General features: G+C 47.5%; 7 protein-coding genes across 7 annotated transcripts; 2 read left to right on the top strand and 5 right to left on the bottom strand.

Annotated features, from left to right (window-relative positions):
- Window positions 1–2,051: 2,051 nt before the first annotated feature.
- Window positions 2,052–6,379, bottom strand: BP5553_05345 (Uncharacterized protein; the record flags this gene model as incomplete). The annotated part of the gene is made up of 4 exons (XM_032013968.1): window positions 2,052–2,479; window positions 2,528–5,881; window positions 5,928–5,997; window positions 6,065–6,379. The coding sequence occupies 4 exons, from the start codon at window positions 6,377–6,379 to the stop codon at window positions 2,052–2,054; spliced, it is 4,167 nt and encodes a 1,388-aa protein (XP_031870568.1).
- Window positions 6,380–8,072: 1,693 nt separating this feature from the next.
- BP5553_05344 (Uncharacterized protein) lies at window positions 8,073–8,834 on the top strand (the record flags this gene model as incomplete). Its single annotated transcript, XM_032013967.1, has 1 exon — window positions 8,073–8,834. The coding sequence occupies one exon, from the start codon at window positions 8,073–8,075 to the stop codon at window positions 8,832–8,834; it is 762 nt and encodes a 253-aa protein (XP_031870567.1).
- A 663-nt stretch (window positions 8,835–9,497) lies between these two features.
- On the bottom strand, window positions 9,498–10,453 carry BP5553_05343 (Uncharacterized protein; the record flags this gene model as incomplete). Its single annotated transcript, XM_032013966.1, has 2 exons — window positions 9,498–9,706; window positions 9,760–10,453. 2 exons carry the CDS (start codon window positions 10,451–10,453, stop codon window positions 9,498–9,500), a joined length of 903 nt encoding a protein of 300 aa, XP_031870566.1.
- Window positions 10,454–11,434: 981 nt separating this feature from the next.
- On the bottom strand, window positions 11,435–12,794 carry BP5553_05342 (uncharacterized protein; the record flags this gene model as incomplete). The annotated part of the gene is made up of 5 exons (XM_032013965.1): window positions 11,435–11,563; window positions 11,687–11,725; window positions 11,781–11,909; window positions 11,971–12,669; window positions 12,732–12,794. The coding sequence occupies 5 exons, from the start codon at window positions 12,792–12,794 to the stop codon at window positions 11,435–11,437; spliced, it is 1,059 nt and encodes a 352-aa protein (XP_031870565.1).
- Window positions 12,795–13,994: 1,200 nt separating this feature from the next.
- Window positions 13,995–16,479, bottom strand: BP5553_05341 (Malonyl CoA-acyl carrier protein transacylase; the record flags this gene model as incomplete). The annotated part of the gene is made up of 4 exons (XM_032013964.1): window positions 13,995–14,168; window positions 14,241–14,567; window positions 15,286–16,247; window positions 16,302–16,479. 4 exons carry the CDS (start codon window positions 16,477–16,479, stop codon window positions 13,995–13,997), a joined length of 1,641 nt encoding a protein of 546 aa, XP_031870564.1.
- Window positions 16,480–17,596: 1,117 nt separating this feature from the next.
- On the top strand, window positions 17,597–18,106 carry BP5553_05340 (Uncharacterized protein; the record flags this gene model as incomplete). Its single annotated transcript, XM_032013963.1, has 2 exons — window positions 17,597–17,630; window positions 17,742–18,106. 2 exons carry the CDS (start codon window positions 17,597–17,599, stop codon window positions 18,104–18,106), a joined length of 399 nt encoding a protein of 132 aa, XP_031870563.1.
- A 457-nt stretch (window positions 18,107–18,563) lies between these two features.
- On the bottom strand, window positions 18,564–19,394 carry BP5553_05339 (uncharacterized protein; the record flags this gene model as incomplete). Its single annotated transcript, XM_032013962.1, has 1 exon — window positions 18,564–19,394. One exon carries the CDS (start codon window positions 19,392–19,394, stop codon window positions 18,564–18,566), a length of 831 nt encoding a protein of 276 aa, XP_031870562.1.
- Between the last annotated feature and the right edge of the window lie 2,081 nt (window positions 19,395–21,475).

The raw sequence follows: 21,475 nt of genomic DNA, 5'->3' as shown, positions 1-21,475 counted from the left end.
ACTCGTACGAATTACTCGTATTAGGTGCTGATAATCTACTAGGAAATGAGAGTCAGGTCCAGAATTCCACGGCACTAATTAGCTATTGGTATTATCACAAGCTACTCGAGCAACTTCTGCCCTTGTTGACTTCGACACGGTGGGCCTGAGGGCTCAAGGCATGCAATGTATCCGGGGCATGCCAGCGCTGGCGGTGAAGAGCGAGAGGAAGAGAAACGTGAGCTAATCAACTAATATGGAGTACTCCGCAGACTACTGTAACAGGTAACAGGGAAGAGACAATAATAATACGACGCCGTTTACTGGTACCGTACCGTACCGTTGCGCCTTGGGAACCTTATTCCACTGCTGTTATGCAGATCAGAGTTGTATGATTAAAGTATGTACAGCACGGAGTACTCCGCACTCACGGTGGCGATCTCCAGTACCTTGCCCTAGTAGGTATCTTATTACTGCTCCATACTCTTAAGACCAGCTAAACAGAACTGCCCTCCGCAAACTTGGGACAATCAGCTGAGTTGATACTACTGACTGGCGGCGACGACCGAGAATAGCGGCGCTGCCACTTCCTGCTTGCTGCTTGCCACCTGCTAATTAATTGGGCCTGGAGATGAGCTGCAGGCGCCGGAGTAATGCGAGCCAAAACCAAACCACGCATTCCCCCGGGGTGCGACTCTGCTGATTCTGCGAGCCGAAGCAGACAAGAAAGCCCAGCCCAGTCGTCCAGTCCCAGTTGAGCGTCCAGCGAGAACCCCAGTTACATGCCCGCCAAGCCAAGAAATCCCGGAGATACTTCGTGCAATATTGAGTTCATGAGACCCCAGATGCCGACCGAGGGTGGACGACATGTTAATCAAATACTTACACGCGCTTGTTTCATTTCGAATTATAAATAATTGTGAACAATATATATAAACGCTTGATTCATTTCGAGATATACCTTATATAAATTGAATATAGATGATAAACAATATATATAAACGCTTGGTTCCCGCACTGCCGCCCGAAAGCAATAGCCGGAGTTGGGTACTTTCTGATATTCAAGTGCGTTTTCGAATTGTTCATCCTTGTAGCCTGTGCCGATGTACTTCCTGACCGCCGAGGATGAAGAATTTAATATTACAATGTACAAGGTAGACGCAACTCTGTCCTTCTAGAAAAGATTTACGTAGTAAGCCAGTCTTATATCCAGCAATTGGACACCAAGGGAAGAATAACTAATTTCCCCAATCAAACCATGCTGAGCACTAGAGTCTGAGACATATCAATGTATAAACAGAGAAGGTACAGCCGACGGGAACGAATGAGATACTCTTCGGTGTGAAGACCCATACAACGCCATCTACATGCCAATGCCATTCTACTGCAATGAGTGGCATCTTCATACTGCTCTGTGTCCATATTATTCACCACAACTGCCATATGATACAAGTTACAAGTTAGCTCTCATTTTTCATTCTACCTTGTTACTATGCACTGCTAGAGACAAGGGCTAACCATTTCCAAGATCGCCGAGGTTTCACGCCTGGGTGACTGTCATGAGCATTTGATATGTTCGTTATCCCTTAAAACCCCAAGAATAACTAGGGCGCATTTCCATCACGAATCTAAAAACCGGCTGTCGAAGTACAAGAGGTAAGAAACGCGAGTCACTTGGGGAATTGGCATGTAGTCAGTCGTAAATGAGCTAGTCATTAATTCTAAGTAAATAAACATGTTTCCTCGTAACTCCCGCTGGCTTTTTAGTCTCGACGACTTCTGAAGGAGGCGCCGCCCCTCACCACTTGGGAATCTCTCGGCATCTGCTCGCTCGCGTCTTGCTCATCCTTCCACAACTTCACCGGCCATGCCGTTGCCGGAACGAGTAGAATGAACGAAATGGGACAGAAGTATGGTCACCTCGCGAGAGAATCGGGATTATATAGCCGTTGAGGCCACGAAGCGAGGCCATATCCGAACAGGGACGCCAAATCCTTCTCCCTAATCCATAGATCCGTATATTACATGTACAATTTATTCACCTTCCAAGTGGCCCAAATCCCCCCTCTAGCTTAACTCTCTATGGCTGAACTTCTGAAACTCTGTCTGTTGCCGTAAGGTTTTTTGGACTTGACTTTGTGTAGGGGTTTGGAGTGCAGCAGCTTCTCCGCTTTGTTGTGCTCCCCTTGCGCGATGCTTTTCTCCACCTGCTCAAGTGCGTGCCGGGCCTCGTTCATCTTTTGGCCATCCTCGGTCTTTTCACTCATCTCCTCTTGGCAGTCCTGTTTAGCCAGATCCAGAGCCCCTGCGTACCACTTTTCGAGCTGGGACTTCTTAACATAGACGTTGAAGGCTGCATCCTCATTCTGGAACGCTTTCATGATGCTTTCTCGGATGCTGGCGTCTAAGCCGGTAAACCGGTGGTCTAATTCGTCTGTGGATGCGCCCGCGATGGCTTCTGGGTTTATTGGCCTCACAGGAGAACCTTCTTTAAATAAATCTGTACTAGTTAGAATCTCAGTGGTAACAATGCATCAAGTTGGCTTACGGTTCTTGAGACAGTTTCTAAATGTCATGTATAGGGCCGTCTGCCTTAGTCGGTCCGCAACTTGTTGGTCATCCTTCAATTCTGTGTTGTTGACATCCGTCCAATCGTCTCTTAGCATACACCTTCGCCAGATCACCCTTTGGAGCAAGTTCTGTTCCTCGCTGTCGGCGACTCCACAGCGGCTTGCTTGCAGAGCAAGATAGAATTGTTCGCCGCGAAAGACGGCCTGCTCCTCTGATCCATTGTCTCCCATCAAGGTCAGGAGGTCGATCAGTCCTAGGCCGTCCATAGCCTTAAGATTGATGAGCTGAGACATATTATCTTCCAAGAGTGAGAGGAACGCCGTCTGCTTTCTCAATAGCTTGTTTCCATATAACTCTAACGCTAATTGAAGTTCGGCGTTCTCATCAATCGCAGGGCCGATAGAAGAGAGGACATAGTCATAGACGGTGTCTTGGATTTTGATCAAGCCAAGTTGGTTGTTAACTACAACGAGGTCGATCTTGTCTCCATCCAGGATGGGCGTGCCGTTGTTCTGGCTATACCTTCCAGCAAATCGAGATAATTTGCCCATGCTCAGCTCTATCTTTTTGCTCCATAAATCTTGTTCTCGTTTCAGGCCGAGGTCCAGGAGAGTCTCTGCCGCTCGATCAAAGGTCTTTTCCCGGGTGATCTCGTGTATCCAAGCGATTTTGGCGTACTCCGGTCTACTACGCAGGAATTCTGTCAAGTACGGTTGTTCTGTTTGGAACTTATCTAGCAGGCTCTTTGTAAAGCCAAGCTGGATTTGAAGGTCGTAGAAGGCGGTCGCCCAGCTCATGCCGAATTTTGAGAAGCATCTTTCCACAGTTTCCTGCAAAACGGCCAACCGAGCCACATGTTTAGTGAGTAGTTTGCTGTCGAGATCAGGATTATCCACTTTTGACGAATGCTCATGGATCTCATATGTCAGGATAGACGCAAGAGTAGGCAGGATCTCATGTTTTTCAGCCAATGCCATTGCCTCATCTGGCAATTGACATTCCTTTGCGAGGGTTTTTAGCTGTGAATCTTCGGATTCACTTTGCACGACCTGAAGTGACTCTGCCTGGAGTTGTATTTGAGGATCATTCTGCGCAAAATCCCAGCGAATCTTCTCATGATTCGATCGAATGACAACATCGACAAGGGTTTCTTGCTCTTGCCTTACTTTTTCTAGCAAAGCAGTACTAACCCGCTTTTCGGTTTCCGGTTTTGGCCAATAGTGTGTCACGAGTGCCCCGGCTAGTTGTGCTTGCTTCCTAATATTCTCGGCAAGATACATTGTGGATGTCCAGAATTCTGGGAGCCCCTCGTAATTCGATTTCAATATACCATGCTCAAGCAACTCATCTTGGAGACCGTAGAGCGCAAGATTCGATTCGCGGAAGTCGAAGGCACCTTTCAGTGCGCCAATGACAAGAGCATTCGCCTCGATAAGAAGTTCCAGGACGGCATTATGATCTTTTTGGCCGTCTTGGTAGGCATATTTGATCACCTGATACGCCCATGGTACCGCAATATCCAGTCTCCATATATCGTTGATGAACCAGTGCCGGACCCGGTCAAGTTCACCGTTTTCCGGTACGGGTTCTGTCTTATAGTCTTCGTGGATGCACTCTACGAGCTCGGTGAAGAGGCCACGCTTCTGGCCTTCAGGCTTTTCACTGACCGCAGCATCATATCGCTTCCAGATAACGGTCGCAGCCCCCATTCTTTCAGCATCCCAAAGCAATTTCCATCGCGTGACCCGATCTAGGGCCACGCCACTCTGCTTTAGATATTCCGCAAGATCACGCAAAGCAACGGACCGTTTCCGAAGATTCTGTTCAATTGACGCCGGAACAGAAGGGATGTACGGAGTTTGGGACCTCAGAATGTCATTGCTGAGGGATAAAGCAGCATCGCCAACTTCTTCTGCGGGAAACTCGGACTCCGGGCGTACTGCGAAGCTAATCGGGTTGCCTTCTAGTGTCCCGAAAAACACTGCTTGCTGTAGCTTGCTTTTTGGAGTCACCTGTGGGGGCTGGTCGGAAGCCAGCTTGTTTATATCGTGTGCGGCTATCCGCAGCACGCCACCACCACGAACAATAAGAATGACGGCGGGGTGTTTTGCTTTGTAGCGGCGTGACTTTGTATCTTCGATGCCATGTGATAATCCGTAAGGTTCTTCCATTCCAGACCCTACAATTTCGATGTTCATATCATCCTTGAATTGGATCACATCTTCAAAGGTCTGTGGGAACAGACGGCTTTCTGTCATGAGTTGCGATTCCGGGGAGTCTGGGCCTTTGGCCATCGAGACAAGAATAACAGCTCGATCGAGGACGACATAAGCAATAATTGCAGGATTCGGTAAATACAGTCTCGTGTTCGAAGTTGCGGTTCGGGCGATGGGCGTGCTGTAAGACTTTATCGGGCGTATATCCCCAATTATGAGTTCGCCTCGGTTCAATAAAACCTCGACCAGTGAATAGTGAGTGGACTCTCTCTCGTTCAGGGAAGTTAAAAGCAAAAGGCGTATCCCTTCATCACTTTGGCCACCAGTACCAGTGGATGACGCGGGGTTCGGCATGTATGCGAAATCCAGAAGCTCGAATGTCTCCAGCAGGAGCTCGCTTAGTGCTGGGATTGCTTGCTTTATCACTAGCACAATAGCTTCCCGCGTTTCAATCTCCGCAATTAGTGATGTATGTCCGCCTCTGTGTATGTCCCAGGATTGTATTTTTCCTTTTTTGGTCGCTAATACCACGTTTCTCTCACCGATCCTATCTTGATGCCCCGCTCTTATAGCTGCAATGTCTGAATGCCAAGAGGAGCTCGACAAGGCATTTCGCAGGCTACCAAAGATTCCAGTGTTGGATGATCCGCTTCCAGCACGGAGGAACTGGACGGTAAGAGCCGGTCGGCCTTGCCCGTCCCTCACGCTCATATAAGCGATGCGACCACTACTAAAGCCAAGCATGAAGCCAGCAGACTCTGCGTTGAGAATATGGATGACCTTTTCCCCCGAGAGCATCCCAGGAATAGACAACTCGACGCCATTACGCTGTAGCCTCAAATCCAATGTAGCAGCACTGGCGATACTCTCCCAGTATATAATCTTGCCAGTAGTGGGAATAACGACGACGAGGCCTGGTTCTAGGGAAGAGGCCGAGGCTGATACCAAAGACCCAATTGGTAGAGGGTCAGAGACATGTTTTGAAGGATGAGGAAGCGCAAAAGTGAAGGTTTCGGGTGAGGGTGTGTTCGCGACGTAAGGCCACACGATGGCATGGGTGTGGGTTAAGGTGAGCGCATAGCCATTGTCGGAGTAGATAGCACCATGTTGACGACCTGAATAATGTTAAACGCATCCACCGCCATAGAAATATAGACTTACTAGCAGGATCTGCGCGCAGTCCGTCGGGGAGAGCTGGGAGTCTGCTGACGGTGTATATGTCGTTCGTAGTCTACAGATAGCAAAACGTCAGCTTCTATCTAAGCTTTAATAAAAGCAAGATTTAGATCTCAACCTACAAGAACTACACTGCCATCACCTTTACCGCTTCGATCTCCCGGTCTAGGTTTCTTCCCCCTAACAACAATTTCCTTCTGAGGGCCAGGGACGTGGGCATTCCGTAGACTCCCACGCTTGGCCACTGTTGGTGTCTTATAAGCCTTCGTCTCCTCCATTTCCGGTGCGCCATCAGGAGGCATAAACGTTTGCTCGCTCAGGGCGCTTCTCTGCCTCTTCGCTTTTGGGATGGAGCCTTCGTTGGACAGAGGTCGCGGCCGGCGTCTGCTGGTCCTGGCGGAAGCCGCAGGAGGATTTGTGCCTGAAGGGGAGAACATTGTCGTCGTCGGGCGGCCTCGAATGAGTAGGCTATCTCTATCTCGAGTTGCGTGAAATATGTGGGTGGCTTCGTCACATCGCCAGAAATTGAAGGCAGCGCTGGCTGTCGGAAATGTGCTGGTTAAGCCCGTGTTTACTGGCAGAATAGACGCGGCAAAAATATCGCCTAACAGGGCGGTCAGTGCCAGAACGGGAACCTCGCGTCATCAACAGCGTCAGAAAATGCCAAAACACATCGACCCAAATCTAGCTTAAGTTACTAGTTACCCATCAGCAAGCTTCTAAAGTACCCTAATCAACAACTGCCCTAAGTTCAAGTTCAATACCGAATGGAATTATCATATGATGTCTAATCTACTTTACGAGTACTTGTCCTCGTCAAGGAGATTATCAAGGTTCCAAGGGTCTTGTGAAGCTAGATGCGTGAAGTAAACCTGGTAAGGCCGAAGGCAAAAGGCGCGAGACTGGACCAACACCCAAATAGCAGCGATTCGCGCCATGAGAATCCCCATGTGTCTACACCAATCTACAACCACTTCTTTCACGATCCCCAATCCACTACTCTGGTACTAGCCGCTCTGACAAACAAACCACTTCTTTCACGATCCCCAATCCACTACTCTGGTACTAGCCGCTCTGACAAACAAACCAGATCTCTCGAGTATATACAATGGATTTATTCTAGCTTGAAAGACTAAGCTCCCCAAGGCGAGTATGGAGCTTAGCTCAAGGCAGTTGGCTAGGCTTTAGAGAGCTTGCCAAAATAAGAGAACGGAACGCCTTTGTTCAAATCTTTTTATATATTCTATGCCCTTCTACATGTACTATATTACAACGTAATAAAGTTTCTATCTCTACTCTCCGTCATCACATACTCCAGCTTAACAACAAGAAAGTTGGGAACGTTATGGACTGCGTGCTCTGTTGACCTTCTCTTACGTCTTTTGAATATATACAGAGCTAGCTGAAAACCCAATTCATAGTTTTATATAAACGTATATATATCAATTACTTATCATGTTCCGAAGCTTTAATATTGAGCTTCGCCCGCCTATGTGGTAGTCTTGACGTTCTGTGCATTTGGCTCCACCCACTTCCGTCTTCATTTACTGATTTCTTATTGCTTGGCACAGTATGTAGTGCCTCACTTGTTACTATAAGCTCACTTTGCTTTTTTCTTTGAAGCATCTCTAGATAATGTTGGCGGCATGCGCGTGCGGTTGGATGATCATCCCTGAAGACCGCGCCGTAACCTTCACATGCCCTTTGGTACAAAGTAGTAGCCTCAACATAGAGGTCTTTCTTTGCAAGTCAGTATGCGAGACAATATACACTTAATAAAGTGTTTAGATGCTTATTACCGAGCACCTTCTCGCTCAACGCCAGCGTCTGCTTGTGCATCGTCTCTGCTTCGTCGTACTTGCCTTGCTGCCCACCTGGAATATCGGGTTGCTGACCCAATCAGAGTACGAGATTCCCCAACTTTCGCTTCTGCCTCCGCTTTCTTTACGTCCGTAATGCAATTTCTCTACAATGACTCAGAAGTATATGACTCAGAAGTATATGACTCAGAAGTATACCAGACCTAAACTTGAAATTATTCAAGAGGTACGTTCATTTCATGTAGTATTCCCAACAAATATCTCTTTAAGCAATATATTTCCATTAAACGCATTTTCACAACTACTAAAAATGCCTTCCGTTCTCATTTTCGGTGGTTCTGGCAAAATCGCCAAGTTCATTACAGCAAGTCTAGTGAAGCAGGATTACAAAGTATATTCTGTTATTAGACGAGAAGATCACGTTCCTGAACTTCGCGAACTGGGTGCAACACCCATCATTCAGTCGCTGGAAGACTCAACAGTAGCCGAACTTACTGCAACCATTAAATCCTCCACACCCGACGTAGTTATCTTCGCAGCAGGAGCAGGCCTACGAGCATTCGAAGACCCCAACCTTAGCATCCTCGTCGACCGCGATGCAGCTATCCGCGTCTTCGACGCTATAGCCGAAGCGAACTGCACAAAGCGCCTCATTACTATCTCAACGATAGATACGAGAAATCGTGACAAGCTATCACCAACCTGGTATAACGAAGAGGACCAGAAAGGAAGTGATGAGCTATGGGGTATGCTGCCTACATACATGAAAGCCAAGTTCGAGGCGGACAAGGACCTAGTGGAGCAGAACTCGAGACGAGGGTTGGAATATACCATTATTCGGCCTACGTGGTATGGGGATGGGGAACCGACTGGAAAGGTCAAGGCTGGATTGGCGGGAATCTCACCGAAAGTAAGTAGAAAGGATGTGGCGGATGTTTTCGTAGCATGTATTGAGAACCCGGCGACTGTTGGGTGTGTGTTTGAGGTCTCAGGAGGTGAAGTTCCTATTAAAGAAGCGGTTCAGCGTGTTGCTGAGGAGAAGGTCGACTCTTTTGGTGAAATATACCGATAGATTTCTTGAGAGGGTATACAGTAGTACAACTCGGAGGACTGTACGCGTGTTCAAAGTATGTGCTCACAGTAGGGTGAGCTTGCCATTTTATGCCTGAGAACACAGTCTGCCAAAATACAGCCACAGATAAATAAGCTGCAATTACCGTAATGATGATCAGGGACCCTTGATAGCTTGATGAGAGGTATCAACCCATGTGGCGACGTCGCATAGCACAACACTCCCTGGTTACCACAAGGCTTATAATGAATTTTCAGCATTGTAGTGAGGCTCGGAAACTCAAATAAAACTGTTCTATAAGTTTGAAAAGGTGCGAAGAGCGCGTGGTGGTGTTGTAGGTCGAGGGTCCTATTTTACTACAAATTGACACCGTTTGTAATTAGGCGCGATAACAACGACGCGATTGTAATTTTTAAAGTAGGTAGAGTTTAGACTGTTTAGGAGTGGTTATATAGTATAACTGACAAAAAATAAAGAACTTCTCAATAGATTTACAAATTTATAATTAATTGAATTCAAAGTACCGATAGTTTGTCTCGTGACACGGTGCGTCTCGGGACGCAGAGAGAGACGTTATTAAAAATATTTGCGGTTTACAAAGGGGAAGCCGCATTCGCTCCCTACTGTAACTCTATTAAACACTAGTTAAGCACTATTAGGAGTCTAAAACTTCCAACCATCACTCTGAAAATTCCAACTATCATCCTGAAATGGCCATCCAACAAGCCCAAGACTAAGTTGCGGACCCGCTTCAATCTCTTTGGCTTTGGCCTTGAGTTCGTCTACATCCCAGCTTGCCCACAGATACTTTCCCTTTAAGAAACGCGCTTCAGGGCTTGCGAGCCAAACATTGAAGCTTGCTGGCAAAGAAACTAAGTCAAAGTCAGCTTCATGATATCCTACCCAGCTAACCGTCATTACTTACCGTCATCCGCGTGGCCGACAGCATCGATACCCCCCGCTTCCTTATTCATCGCAGTTTCAACTATTCCAGGATGGATATGGAAAACGCTCAATTCCGGGTTCGCAACGGCTAGAGAATCCCAAAGACGAAATATCGCTAGTTTGGCGATGGTATATGAAGCAAACCTAGTGGTAAAATTCACATGTGCAACGGCCGAGTTAACTTCGATAACGACTGCGTCCGTCGCCGCGTAGGTAAGGAACGCCTGCGCAACGAGCAACGATCCTTTGAGGTTTTGCTGAATGGCTTCGAGGAACTTGTCACAGTCCACAACGTCCACGGGATCATGAGGCCCAATAACCGCTGCGTTGCTAACCAAAACGTGAATTTTTCCGTCACCAACAAACTTGGCGAAGGCCGCGTCCACTTCATCCTTCTTTGTGACATCAGTGGAGGCCACAAATACCTCGACGTCAGCGAACTTGTGCTCGATGGAGGCTTTGGTGTCGAGAAGGGGCTGTTCCCTACGGCCAAGGAGGGCGATTCGAGACGCGCCTGCTTCGGCGAAGTAGCGAGCGGTCTCTGCACCGATGCCAGTACCCCCACCTGTTACTACCACGGTCTTGCCTTTGGCAGAAAGCTCGGGACGGGTGGGGGATAGGGATGGGTATGTGTTCGAGTGCCACGTTGAGGTTGGGGATGGAAAAGGAGCCATGGTGATTGCAAGGTGAGTAGATGATTAGGAAGGATAGATCGATTGTTTGATAAGAAGAATCTTTTTGAGCGAACAATGCCCATCTTTATATATGGTTGAGTTTACAACTCTAATTTAGTGACGGAGTTGTGCAATTTGTAATGCTAAGTATGATCATCACGTTTACGAAAGCTGTGGGTTTTGCAATAATCTAGGTACCCGACGCCCGAATCCAATGTTGCTAGAGAAAGAGGGTTTCGGATTCTTGGAATTGAAGCATGCTTAGCATTTGCAAAATGTTCCGCCCTACTGACAAATCTGAATCTAGCCAACGAGTGTTCCGGGATGCTTCGCCTTTACAAAATGTTCCGCCCGATGGACTATTCTAAACGGAGATATTTGGCCCCTATCACACTTGCACCCCTTAGCCCCCAATACTCGTACCTTTAGTAATCACTTACCATTTTCGGCAGGTAGGGTGCGAGTATAAGTCTTCTTGTTATTAAACTTGCTAGGATTTAGACTCCGAGTCTGTTATATAATAACTGAGAAATACTAACATCAGACAGGAAGCATTCTACAGCTTTCCTACTAGATAGGTAAGTATCTAAACAGCGAGCTCCAACTCTAACAAAATAATAGCTGGCTGTCGAACACTAAACAGGGAAGACACGAAAGCTGTTAGAACGGTGAAGGCAGTAGTATAGACTCTAACAATTTTGTGTAGCTGTTCCAAAGGCCGGCCTGGTATTTTGAGAATACTACACTATCAATGAAGCAGTAAGCATGATGAGACCGCCAAATCCATCCATTCCCGAGCACCATTCCTCCCAATTTGTAGTGTTCCTTGACGGAGTTCTAGCATCTAAGGGCGTATAAAGCAGCACCTCATGACTACAATATAGCTGGCCATCATTTAGTTTAACCAGCTTACCGTTTGCAGCTAATCCAAAGGCAGAATGGGCCCCAGGTTCCCTCTCGCTTTTCGACTTCCACACAGACTCATCCCCTGCTTCCCATAGCTGTTTCTTCGCCGGCAGTGGTGCTATAATAAGGTCCGTTTGTAGAGTACACTTCGCCGCCGGCTCGAAATAGACCAGCATATTCACTACTCGGTAGACCACGGCTAATCTTTGATTCAATTAGTATCTTTACATTCAGTTCATTACAATAGAGTGGGTAGAAGTCCAACCTTCGTCTTGATTCCTCAAAAATCCAATCTTTCCAGCTTGTGTCGTGACCGTAATTGCATACGACGTCACTCAGGTTGGAGATGAGTTGATCAGCTATTACCTACATCATATCATTAGAGCTAAGGTACGAGGACATAAGCGGGAGCTAGACTTACGGTCACCGTTGCAACTAATAGAGAATCAAGGTTATTGTGGTCCGTCTCGCCTTCATCCAACCTTATGAGAACGTAAACGGAGAGGGCTAGCATAGCAGCAATTAATTCCCATTTGTTTAACTTCAGATGCTAAAATTATCCATCAGCCCATTGTGAGTATCCTTGCCGAACCAAAGCAAACTCAACGTACCTCTTCACGCAAACGTTCGCATTCCATCCCCACATTTTTCCAGAATAGCTTTCGACTCCCTCGGATCCCGCTACTGATCATATGCACTAAACTAAGGCAGTTGGTTAGTGGCTCCATGTGGTTATTCTCGACATTGGAAGATATCAAATGCGGATGGATAAACGGTGGAAGGGTGTTGTGGCGTATCATCATTAGGGGATAAGATTTTAGGGTGTGGAGCATGAGATTGGCGATTCTTTGCGTCCCGGTGTTCATTTTTGGTCGTTGGATAAGTGATCGGAAAGCGTCAGTTGGACGTGGCGGTATCGATACATGGGAAGAATATATGGCTTCTTGCAATTGAACTATTTGATCGGCCGAAGGTGTCGAGTGACGAACTAAAGATGAAGACCCCAATGGAGGGTATTGGACGGTCTCATCATTCGTCTGCTGATTCGAAAAGTCGGCGAAATCGATATCTAGGTCATCCCAGCCAAGATATTCCCCTCCAAGATTTGCGAACTCTGGGTCTGATACGACAAGCCCACTATCGAAAATTATATCACCATTGTTGCTTGCTTCTTGAGGATTTTCGACACTAGGAGAATCTGACACCAATGAAGGCGCGGTTTTTCGCCATTTTGTCGGGGCATCATCACTATACTGAACTCTTGGCCCTGTACCTTTGGGCGTGGCGGTTGGATAATGGCATTCGATGCCCTTGGTTATACACCTCGAGCACTCTGGCTGCCTGTTATCGCAACGCGCCTTCCCTCTCGCACATGAAATACAAGATCGAGCCCGAGTAATGCTACCAGATCTTCGAGACCGACAGTAGTATCCATGTCTCTTTAGCGTAGACTCTAAATCATCATACTGTTAGTACAGACTCGGCGTCACGAAGTAATATCTGGTGGAAGTACAACTCACGTTTATCAAATGGTTTATTACACTGCCCGCACCGCAGAATAGATTCCATATCTCCTTCTACAAATAAGACGGCAGCAAATCTTAGGAATTGTGAAGTGGAATGCCTACGTTATATGAAATTCGTGACATTTGTCAGCGCAAATATCCCGGCTCCTATTACTGCACACTCACACCCATTAACGTCCACAAGACCCGCACCCTTAGTAATCACTTGCCTTTTTCAGCCTATATCATCTCCTTTATAGGTCTAAGTAATTAAAATTAAAATCTCTAGCCTTATTAGGGTTTGAACCTAAGCCTACCTCTAGATTGAAGGGGATATAGGGGAAGCGGAGTTGGAGATACGGTAAGCAATAGGAGGAATCGAAGGCAGCAAGAGAGGAAATCAACTTTGAAGAATGCGAGCCTACCTCACCTCCCTAGGGGAATCTCAGACCGAAATAGCGCCATCAAGTGAGACGATAACGCAACTACCCAGGGGCACATTTGCCATTGGATATGAGCAGAGATAAGAAGCGGTGCTAGCAACTACTTCTCGTACCTAGGTATACTAGGAACCTTACAAATCATTCGAAAAAGCCCCACCAGTGAGTGTCAGAATTCGTAGAACAAATTCAACTTTCGGTACCTTTTGTTTTAATAATATTTAATTATAAAATAAGTTTATAGGATATAAAGAAAGAGAGTAAGATTGTAAATAGAAAAGATTGAAGAACAGCCTACCAATTAGTGTTACGCCGACAGGTAATGTAACAATAATCTGTAGAGGCGGAGTGAGAAACTTACGGAAGGTTGGTTAGACGAACGTATGTGATATGCTCAGTTTGGAGAAGACAACAGAGCAAAAGCTACACAGCGTGGGATCAGCATCGAAGGACAAATCCAATACATCGGAATTAGAGCAATAGACAATGATAACCCATCTGTAACCTTAATCATCATCAGGCAATTTGGTTTACACCCAATGGACTACCTAGGTAGGCGAGTCAGATATATATAATACTCTGCTGGTATATCGCGATCAAACGTCGCTGCAAATAAAATGCCCATCCTAAATACGCCTCATAACTCCTATCAATGCCATAACGTCTCCCCATAAGTCCTATTCATCTCCATCACAAGCTCCCTACACCAGGAGTCCAGCTCTCTCCAATCCGTCTAATATCTTCCGCAAACCTCGCGCTCGTGATCTTCTTCCCACCCCGCCCCGTTGGCGGACTATGCTCATCAGGATCATAGAAAGGGTTCTGCAATAACCTCACATATGCTCCTTGCAACGACTTAAAAACCTAAACCGCCAAAACCCGTATCAGCGTGATGCCCCCGTATAGCCATATCACTGAAAGACAATGCACACTCACCAGCTTCATCTCGCCCTCCCTAACCCCCAACCCGCCGGCGCCCACACTCTTTCCAGCCACCTCAGCCACCGCCCTGCCTCTCATATCCACTACTACTACAAACTTCACCCCGGTATTAGTCTCGAAGCCATAGGCCGCCAGCCGCTCGTCGACCGCGTGTAGAAGCCCGTAATCACCGGAGAGACCGCCGCCAGATGTGAGATTCGCCTTGGAGCGGGTCTCAAATATGTCGAGGGTGCTAGAGAGTATGAGGGAGAATTGGAGGGGTGTGCGGAGTGGTTTGTTGTTTGGCGCAGAAGGGAAGATCGTGATCTGGAGGGGATTGTTCTGCGGGGATCGTTAGCTTTGATTACGGTTGAGGGGTCTCATGAGAGCATGGAAGGAGCTTGAGGGGGAAATGTACATTTTTCCCTAACACGCCAATGCATGCTATGGAAGGTATTGTTGCCATCGCTGGTGTTGTGGTTGGTGGTGGTTGTCGTTTCTGGAGTGGTTGAGCCGAGATGCGAAGTTACAGTGACAGGACGAGGCTGAGAAATTGCAACTTCTCATATCTAGAACTGGACTAGAAACACAACGCCAATCCAGCGGATTTGTATATAACTGAAGAAGAGACATTCAAGGTCAACTAAATAATTTACAACGGAGAGCACGTTGTCCTCGAGATCAAAATAATTTCGTGATACTGCAGCCTTACGACTTGTAGCCTCATCATTGCCATTGATACTTGGTAAAGTCCAGGCAGAATTAAAAAAATGCCGCCGAACACCTGAAGGCCCGTCTAATGTACACCATACCTTAATGGTTCCGTCTTAAAACTAGGGTCGATCTTCCTTCACGCCGTCATTATGGTATTCCGCCACGTCCTCTCTGAATATTTCATGGGAGAAGCTCAATCCTCTTCTTCATCCTCTACCATTTCCGTATCATCCAAAGCCCTTAGAACTTCTTCAATCTCCTTTGGGTGTGTAATTCCCCATACCCCGCCACCAACCAAATTTTGGCTACGCATTCCGACCTCTTTCCCAACAAGGTTCCTACCTACCTTGCCAGGCCCGATACCAATCCAGCGTCGGATTTTCCGCTCCTGATCCAGATACTTGATCGAATCCCACCATCTGACAGTTTCTACACATTGTCGCGCCCAAAGTTCCTTTAGCTTCTCCTTGCTCTGAAACGGTCGGGCAGTGACGTTGCTAACGCACTCCATGACCCCAGGAAATGAGACAATATCTTGATCTTCGCGGCCTTTAGTCCGGCTCTTGCCTTCCAACCATTTCTTCATGGATGCTGCAGCTGGTTTCATCAACGGGCTATGGAAAGGGCTGTCGCTCTTTAATCTGACGGCCCTTGGATCATGACCTCCGAATTGCCTTAGATGCGTCAAAAGCGTTTTGATTCTTTCAATATTCCCACTGAGAACAATCTGATTCTTGCTATTTATGTTTGCAATCAGGACTTGGTCGATTGGTGGCACATCCTGCGCGCTTTCGGATTTCGAACCAGTGCTGTGGAACCCGAGAAATTCGTGTATCGACTCGATCAATGGGGCAAGGTGATCTGGCTCGGTGACGAGAGCCACCATCCCGTATTCTCCGCCATGTTCTTCGCATGCCCGCCGGGTGCATTCCGCCATCGCCTGAGCTCTTTTCCGGACCAGATATAGACTATCCTCGAAGGAAACGAACCCTCCAGCAACCAGGGCCGCAAATTCACCCAGCGAATGTCCGAGTGTAACACCACACCTCTCCGACGGTCTGAATCCGAATTCCTGCTCTAATACTCGTAGGATAAGGATGGAGGAAGCCATAATCGCGGGTTGAGCATTTCCAGTCGCGGTGAGAGTGCTGTTCGGCCCCTCGTCGATAATCTTAGAGATCTTGTAACCCAGCAACTCGTCAATCTCTTCCACCACTGGCTTTGCCGTTGCAGGAAATGCCTCTAGCCATGGCGTGAGCATGCCCACTCTTTGAACCCCTTGGCCTTTTCGACTGTCAGCAGGAGATCCTTTGATTTGGTGTTTTAAGATTCAGAATGAATCATGATAGGAGTCAAGCATACCTGGAAAGAAGAGTGCTGTCCGCATCCGCGATGGGCTCGTAGAGGCATGCCGTATTTGCTGGTATCGACGAGGACGTGATTGTTGATAACGGCCAAGAGCTCTAGTCACCACAATCGATTTCCCTGTCATTGCCGCACCCCTACAATGCTTGGGAAAGCCAGCTGGAAGGCACTTCATTGTGAGGAGCTACATAAGGTAGGATAAGGGTATCTGCCTGGTCGTTGCAGGAACTTGGTAGCTTGATGTGGTGTAGATTCATAACCTTGCTCGAGGCTGTTGAGTTCAAATCAGATAACCGCGGATTCGGCACTCGCGATGCCAATACCGTGCTACGGACGAAGTGCTTCGGAGTAGTGCCCCACGACGAATGGAGAGGCCGGGGTCCACTGGGGTACTGTAACAGGTAGCTAATCACCTATCTAGGCTATCTTAGGTGCCGTACCTTCCCGAGGTTTATCCGCATTTCTCGAGGCATTCCGCTGTAAGCTACTGCTTGTATCAGAATCAGAATCCATAAGAAAAATACTTAAGAGCTCGACTTCAATGGTTGAGGTTGAAAGATTGGTTTCTCGCATACCTAGGTACCCTATACGAAGAAGTACAAAGTACCTGTACTCTCCACCTTTCGGCTGGTGTGGCTCTAGAACTGTGGCTGTGACGGTGGCTGTGGCCCTCTCTGACTGTTCCGGCAGCCTTAGTGTCGGCCTTAGCCTCCCGCGACGGATGCAAACGGGGGCTTTGATAAGAGCTTTCGCATTGAGCGTCTCGTGGGTTACCAAGTACTTAAATGTGTTATTAGGTATCTGATGAATTTTGCAATAAACACGAGGATCTACAGTATTTGTCGACTATATCTGTGTATCTGCGCTGTGCAGGGGGGCTTCAGCCTCTGTGACGAAATAGACCAAATCCTTTTGTTTTTACGGGCAGTCCAGCCAGTTAGCGGGCTATGTCAGCGCACGTTTCCAGGTAGGGAGGGGCAACCGTAATTTTGCTCCGCGGGCCTCCCAGGCCAGGCCTGTTAATAAGCTTTGGACATGATGCTTCTTCCTGTGGCTGTAATTGTGTACTTCACATCCCAATGCTACGCCTTCTCTTCTGCATTGCATTGTAACCTCCCACGACATTTATATCTACTTTGTATTCTTTTGGTCGCTCGCCGTCGCACTCCTCCTGTTGATCCCCAATCCCAATCCCAATCCGCCACCTCCCGCAGCTGTCGAACAGTCGTGAGGCCAATCGGATACAATTGCCGTGCGATCGAGGTAGGCATTGTAATTCGTCCGTTTGAAAAATGTCGAGCCAGCCCCTTCTTCAATCTGCACCTGGTACGTAGTAACTATGTCCTCGTCCGTAAGCTGTAGCATCAGCAAGCTGCGCTCTGCCGGTCAATCAACGTCAGCCATTAGCTACATTGCTAACATCCCGCCTCCCTCCAGGAAAGCGAATTGCCCTCCCAACTCGAGTCGAGCCAAAAGTATTCTTTGCGAACGAACGAACATTCCTATCATGGCTCAGTTTGGGCGTGGTTATTGGTGCCCTCGGGATTGGGATGTTGAACTTCGGCGATAAACCAGCCTTCATCTCAGCCTTCCTTTTCACCCTCGCCGCGATGTTAACGATGATCTACGCCTTGGGCACATTCCACTGGAGAGCGAAATCAATCAGATTGCGGGGGCAGGCTGGTTTTGATGATAAGCTCGGACCGACCCTTCTCACGATTGTTATTCTTGTCGCCATGATCGTCAACTTCGTCCTCCGCTTTGCATACGAATCGAAGGACAAAAAACATGGAAAACCATGAGGAATTGGTTATGCATACAGAAAACACACAGGCGTTGGGGCACTGAGATATCATGAAATGTATTCATTTCGCACCATAGGGGATGTGGAGTTGGTTTAGGGACTCGGTCCGCTGTACATATTGCTCTTGTCATTCGGACGTAGTAGGTAATGAAAATGCCAGTCTTGAAACCATAAACTTTGAAGCGAAGCTATATAGTTCACTGCTATGGCATTAACGGATTTGGGGTTATATATGTACATGGGTATCTCAATACACGGATTCCGCCTTGACGCCAAAGTATAACGACCGTAAACCACCTTGGTATCTATCACACTCTAGGAACCCGACATTTGACCCCGCAAGTAACATCGGACGACATTCTCATTGAGTCAAATATACACGACAAGGTCCTCAGCCACTTTCCACGCGACCCGGTAATCCCAAGCCATTAGTTTGTTCCCTATAAAAGTATATATTAGTCAAGGTCCTTCTCCTTCATAATAATATTGAGCTCAGGCTGTCCAACATACCCATATTTCTTCCTAAGACTTTCAATCCTAACTCTCGAAAGGTACGTAGTCATTGTAGGAACTGCCCTGATCTTTGGTATATCTTCGATTGCCCTCTCAAAAGGCGTCTTCATGGTTTCAAAAGCCTCCTCATCCTGGTCACTCTCAGGATCTCCCGATGCATCAACCTCTGATGGTCCCTTCACTTCGCCAGATTTGTCAATGCCAGATTTACTCTCTGGTTTCTGTACTTTCTTCGGCTCAATGGTTTGATCAACGGAGTTGTACTGGAACCACTTCCCGCCATTTGAAGCAATCTCTCTTTTGGCAATCTCGACTATGCTGATCATCTTGGAGGCGGTCTTAGCCTTGGAATGAAGCATTATAACAGCTGGTTTTGCGGGAGGCACGGCTGGAAAATTTGCCAGCTGTTTGAGGGCCGAGGTGACCTTCTTTTCGATTTGGGAGGATGAAATGATATGCATCGGTAAGACATCATGAGTGGTTGTGAGATTGCCATAAGGTGGAGGAACGTTGGCCGATGCAGCCGCTGGGGGCTTTATTGAAGATTCATTTTCGGAGGCAGTCTCATGAATCTCTTCTGGCGATGGGCTTTCGTTGCTGGAGGTCCTGTTTGTCTTATTCCTCTTGGATGGTCGGATATCTGAAGAATTGGGGTTTCCGCCCTTCCTTCTCTTTGGCCCAGAATTTAGGTTCTTTCCGTCCTCAGTCCTACTATGCTCACTGTTGATGTGCCCCGCGAGGCCACCCCTGGTGTTGGCCTTGGTGCGTCCCATGATATAAATTTATGAGTGCTGCTGTTGAGAATTGAGATCTGAATCCGACTAATACGATGACTCGTACTCGTACAGCACTTCGGAATGTGGAGTGGGTTGGGTTTGGCAAGCGAATCCACGACGACTGGCAGTTGACACACCGGAGACCGCCCTGTTACAGGAACACCACGACTACTCACTCATACGGAGTAAACTTCTGTGTTTCTCTATCCATCGTCTACAATCATTCATAGTCGTCTATACTACCTAAGTACAATAAGTCTTGGATCGTATTCTGAGTATATATCAAAGCGCACAGAAGACCAAGCTTATTAGAGTTTTCTTTCGAACACCATGCCGCCCAGACCTCAAACCGCAGAGTTAGCAGGATAGATACAGTTTGAGCAAAGAACTCTGCTTGAGGGGTGCTGTTAGGAGAACTGCGGTATCATTGCAGACCATATCAAAAACAACACTGCACATTCATTTTTTATTATATTCATGCCGGATACTGACGTAGATCGTCTCTTGAGCTGTTTCTTACCTGCGGTCCCCACAACTCAGCCGCAACCTAAGCTCCTACTTCGAGATTACTTTCGCCTTGCTCATTTTGATACAAGAAGAACCAAGATAACGTCTAATTCCTATCCGAAAATATGTAGATATCCCAAGACCATACGCCCGTAGAACCTATTTGCCGGCCCAAGGACGGAGAAGGTAGGTAGGTATGTTTCTCGGTTACCTCCAGGTTGACTGGAGAAGCCTCCTTAAACAGAGAAACTCCAATGGTACCCCATTATACGATCCTTGCTTATTCAATTGTGATTCATCTTGTGATTTCGTCTACGTTAGATACCTAGGGAGGCCCTTTTGAATTCGCCAGAGTTTAGTTATGGTTATAGCAAGAGCTCTGTGCTTATTTAGATATTCTATTGAACTTATGAAGCATTCTCTCTGTCGATACACGCGTAGGGATATTGTGTATACTTTTCTTCCTTTATGTTCAGACTATGCCGTATCTTATCCACGCCACAAAAAGTTTAATCCCCACACCACTGTTTCGGTTTGGGGGCCAAGGTGGGCATTTCTCGTTGCCCAAACACTGGATCCTCTCGATCCCAGTTTAGCTTTTGGGTTTCCCTTGTCAGGGTGGCAGAGAGATGCGTTGATTGCTCTTTCCGAGCTTACTATAAAATCTGGGCGTTCCCCACATTGTCTCCCGGCAGCACGTTGCAACACATAATTAGGTATGAAGCACTGGGTACTCGGTGACGGCGTCGGGCTGTACTTAGTGCTGAGGTTGCACATCCGAAGCAAGGAGCGAGGAGCCAGGAGTACGTAGTCGGTGGAGCACGCCACGCCATGGGTGGGTGTGGTGCGGGGTCCATCGTCCAGTCTGGGCCATTAAAAGCCATTGATAGCTGGGAACTTGGGCCACTGGCACTGGCACTGCCATTGGCACTGTATTTGTATTATTGTTATCCCCCCCCCCCCCGGTTCCCCGATGGGTCCATGGGTTCCATGGGTCCAGGTCCAAGTCCAAGAACTCCCCGTTCCATTGTCTTGTCCCAGTCATCGCCATGCTCCATCTCCATCGCCAATATTACCAGGTGCCAACTTCCAACAACACAGCAAACAAAAACACGGCGCACGCCTGCGGCATTTTACGTTCGTGTTAATAAGCCGCCCGTATTACCGCGCGGACTCGCTGTAGTTCTCCATATTTCCCGCATAATCTTACTCCCAGCGCCGCCTCCTATTGGCCACCGTCTCTATATTCTGGCCTCTACGCTCGTATTATCTCGTTATCTGCCGTATTCTAGTACCAACACCCCCTTACTTCGTGCTGAGCACGGAGTCCCGTTGCTCGTTCGTTCCAAAAACAACTCCTCCCCTTCAACCACCTTCAACTTTCGCCCGTCGCCTTATTCCATTCCCAACCCGACCACTTTGAACACTTCAAACACTCCTATTTCTGACACCTGGTTCCCGCCCATGTCAAGTTTTAATACATCTCCCTTCTTATACCGATCGACCTTGTAATACCTATCGCGCCTTCCTCTCCTTCTTCTGTTCCACGACGACCCTATCTTATTTTTTGC

The sequence above is a fragment of the Venustampulla echinocandica genome (genome assembly GCF_003357145.1).
Source record: "Venustampulla echinocandica strain BP 5553 chromosome Unknown scaffold_2, whole genome shotgun sequence".
NCBI lineage: Eukaryota > Fungi > Ascomycota > Leotiomycetes > Helotiales > Pleuroascaceae > Venustampulla > Venustampulla echinocandica.
The sequence above is the reverse complement of the archived record's forward strand: the minus strand, read 5'-3'. Positions and strand labels throughout refer to the sequence as shown.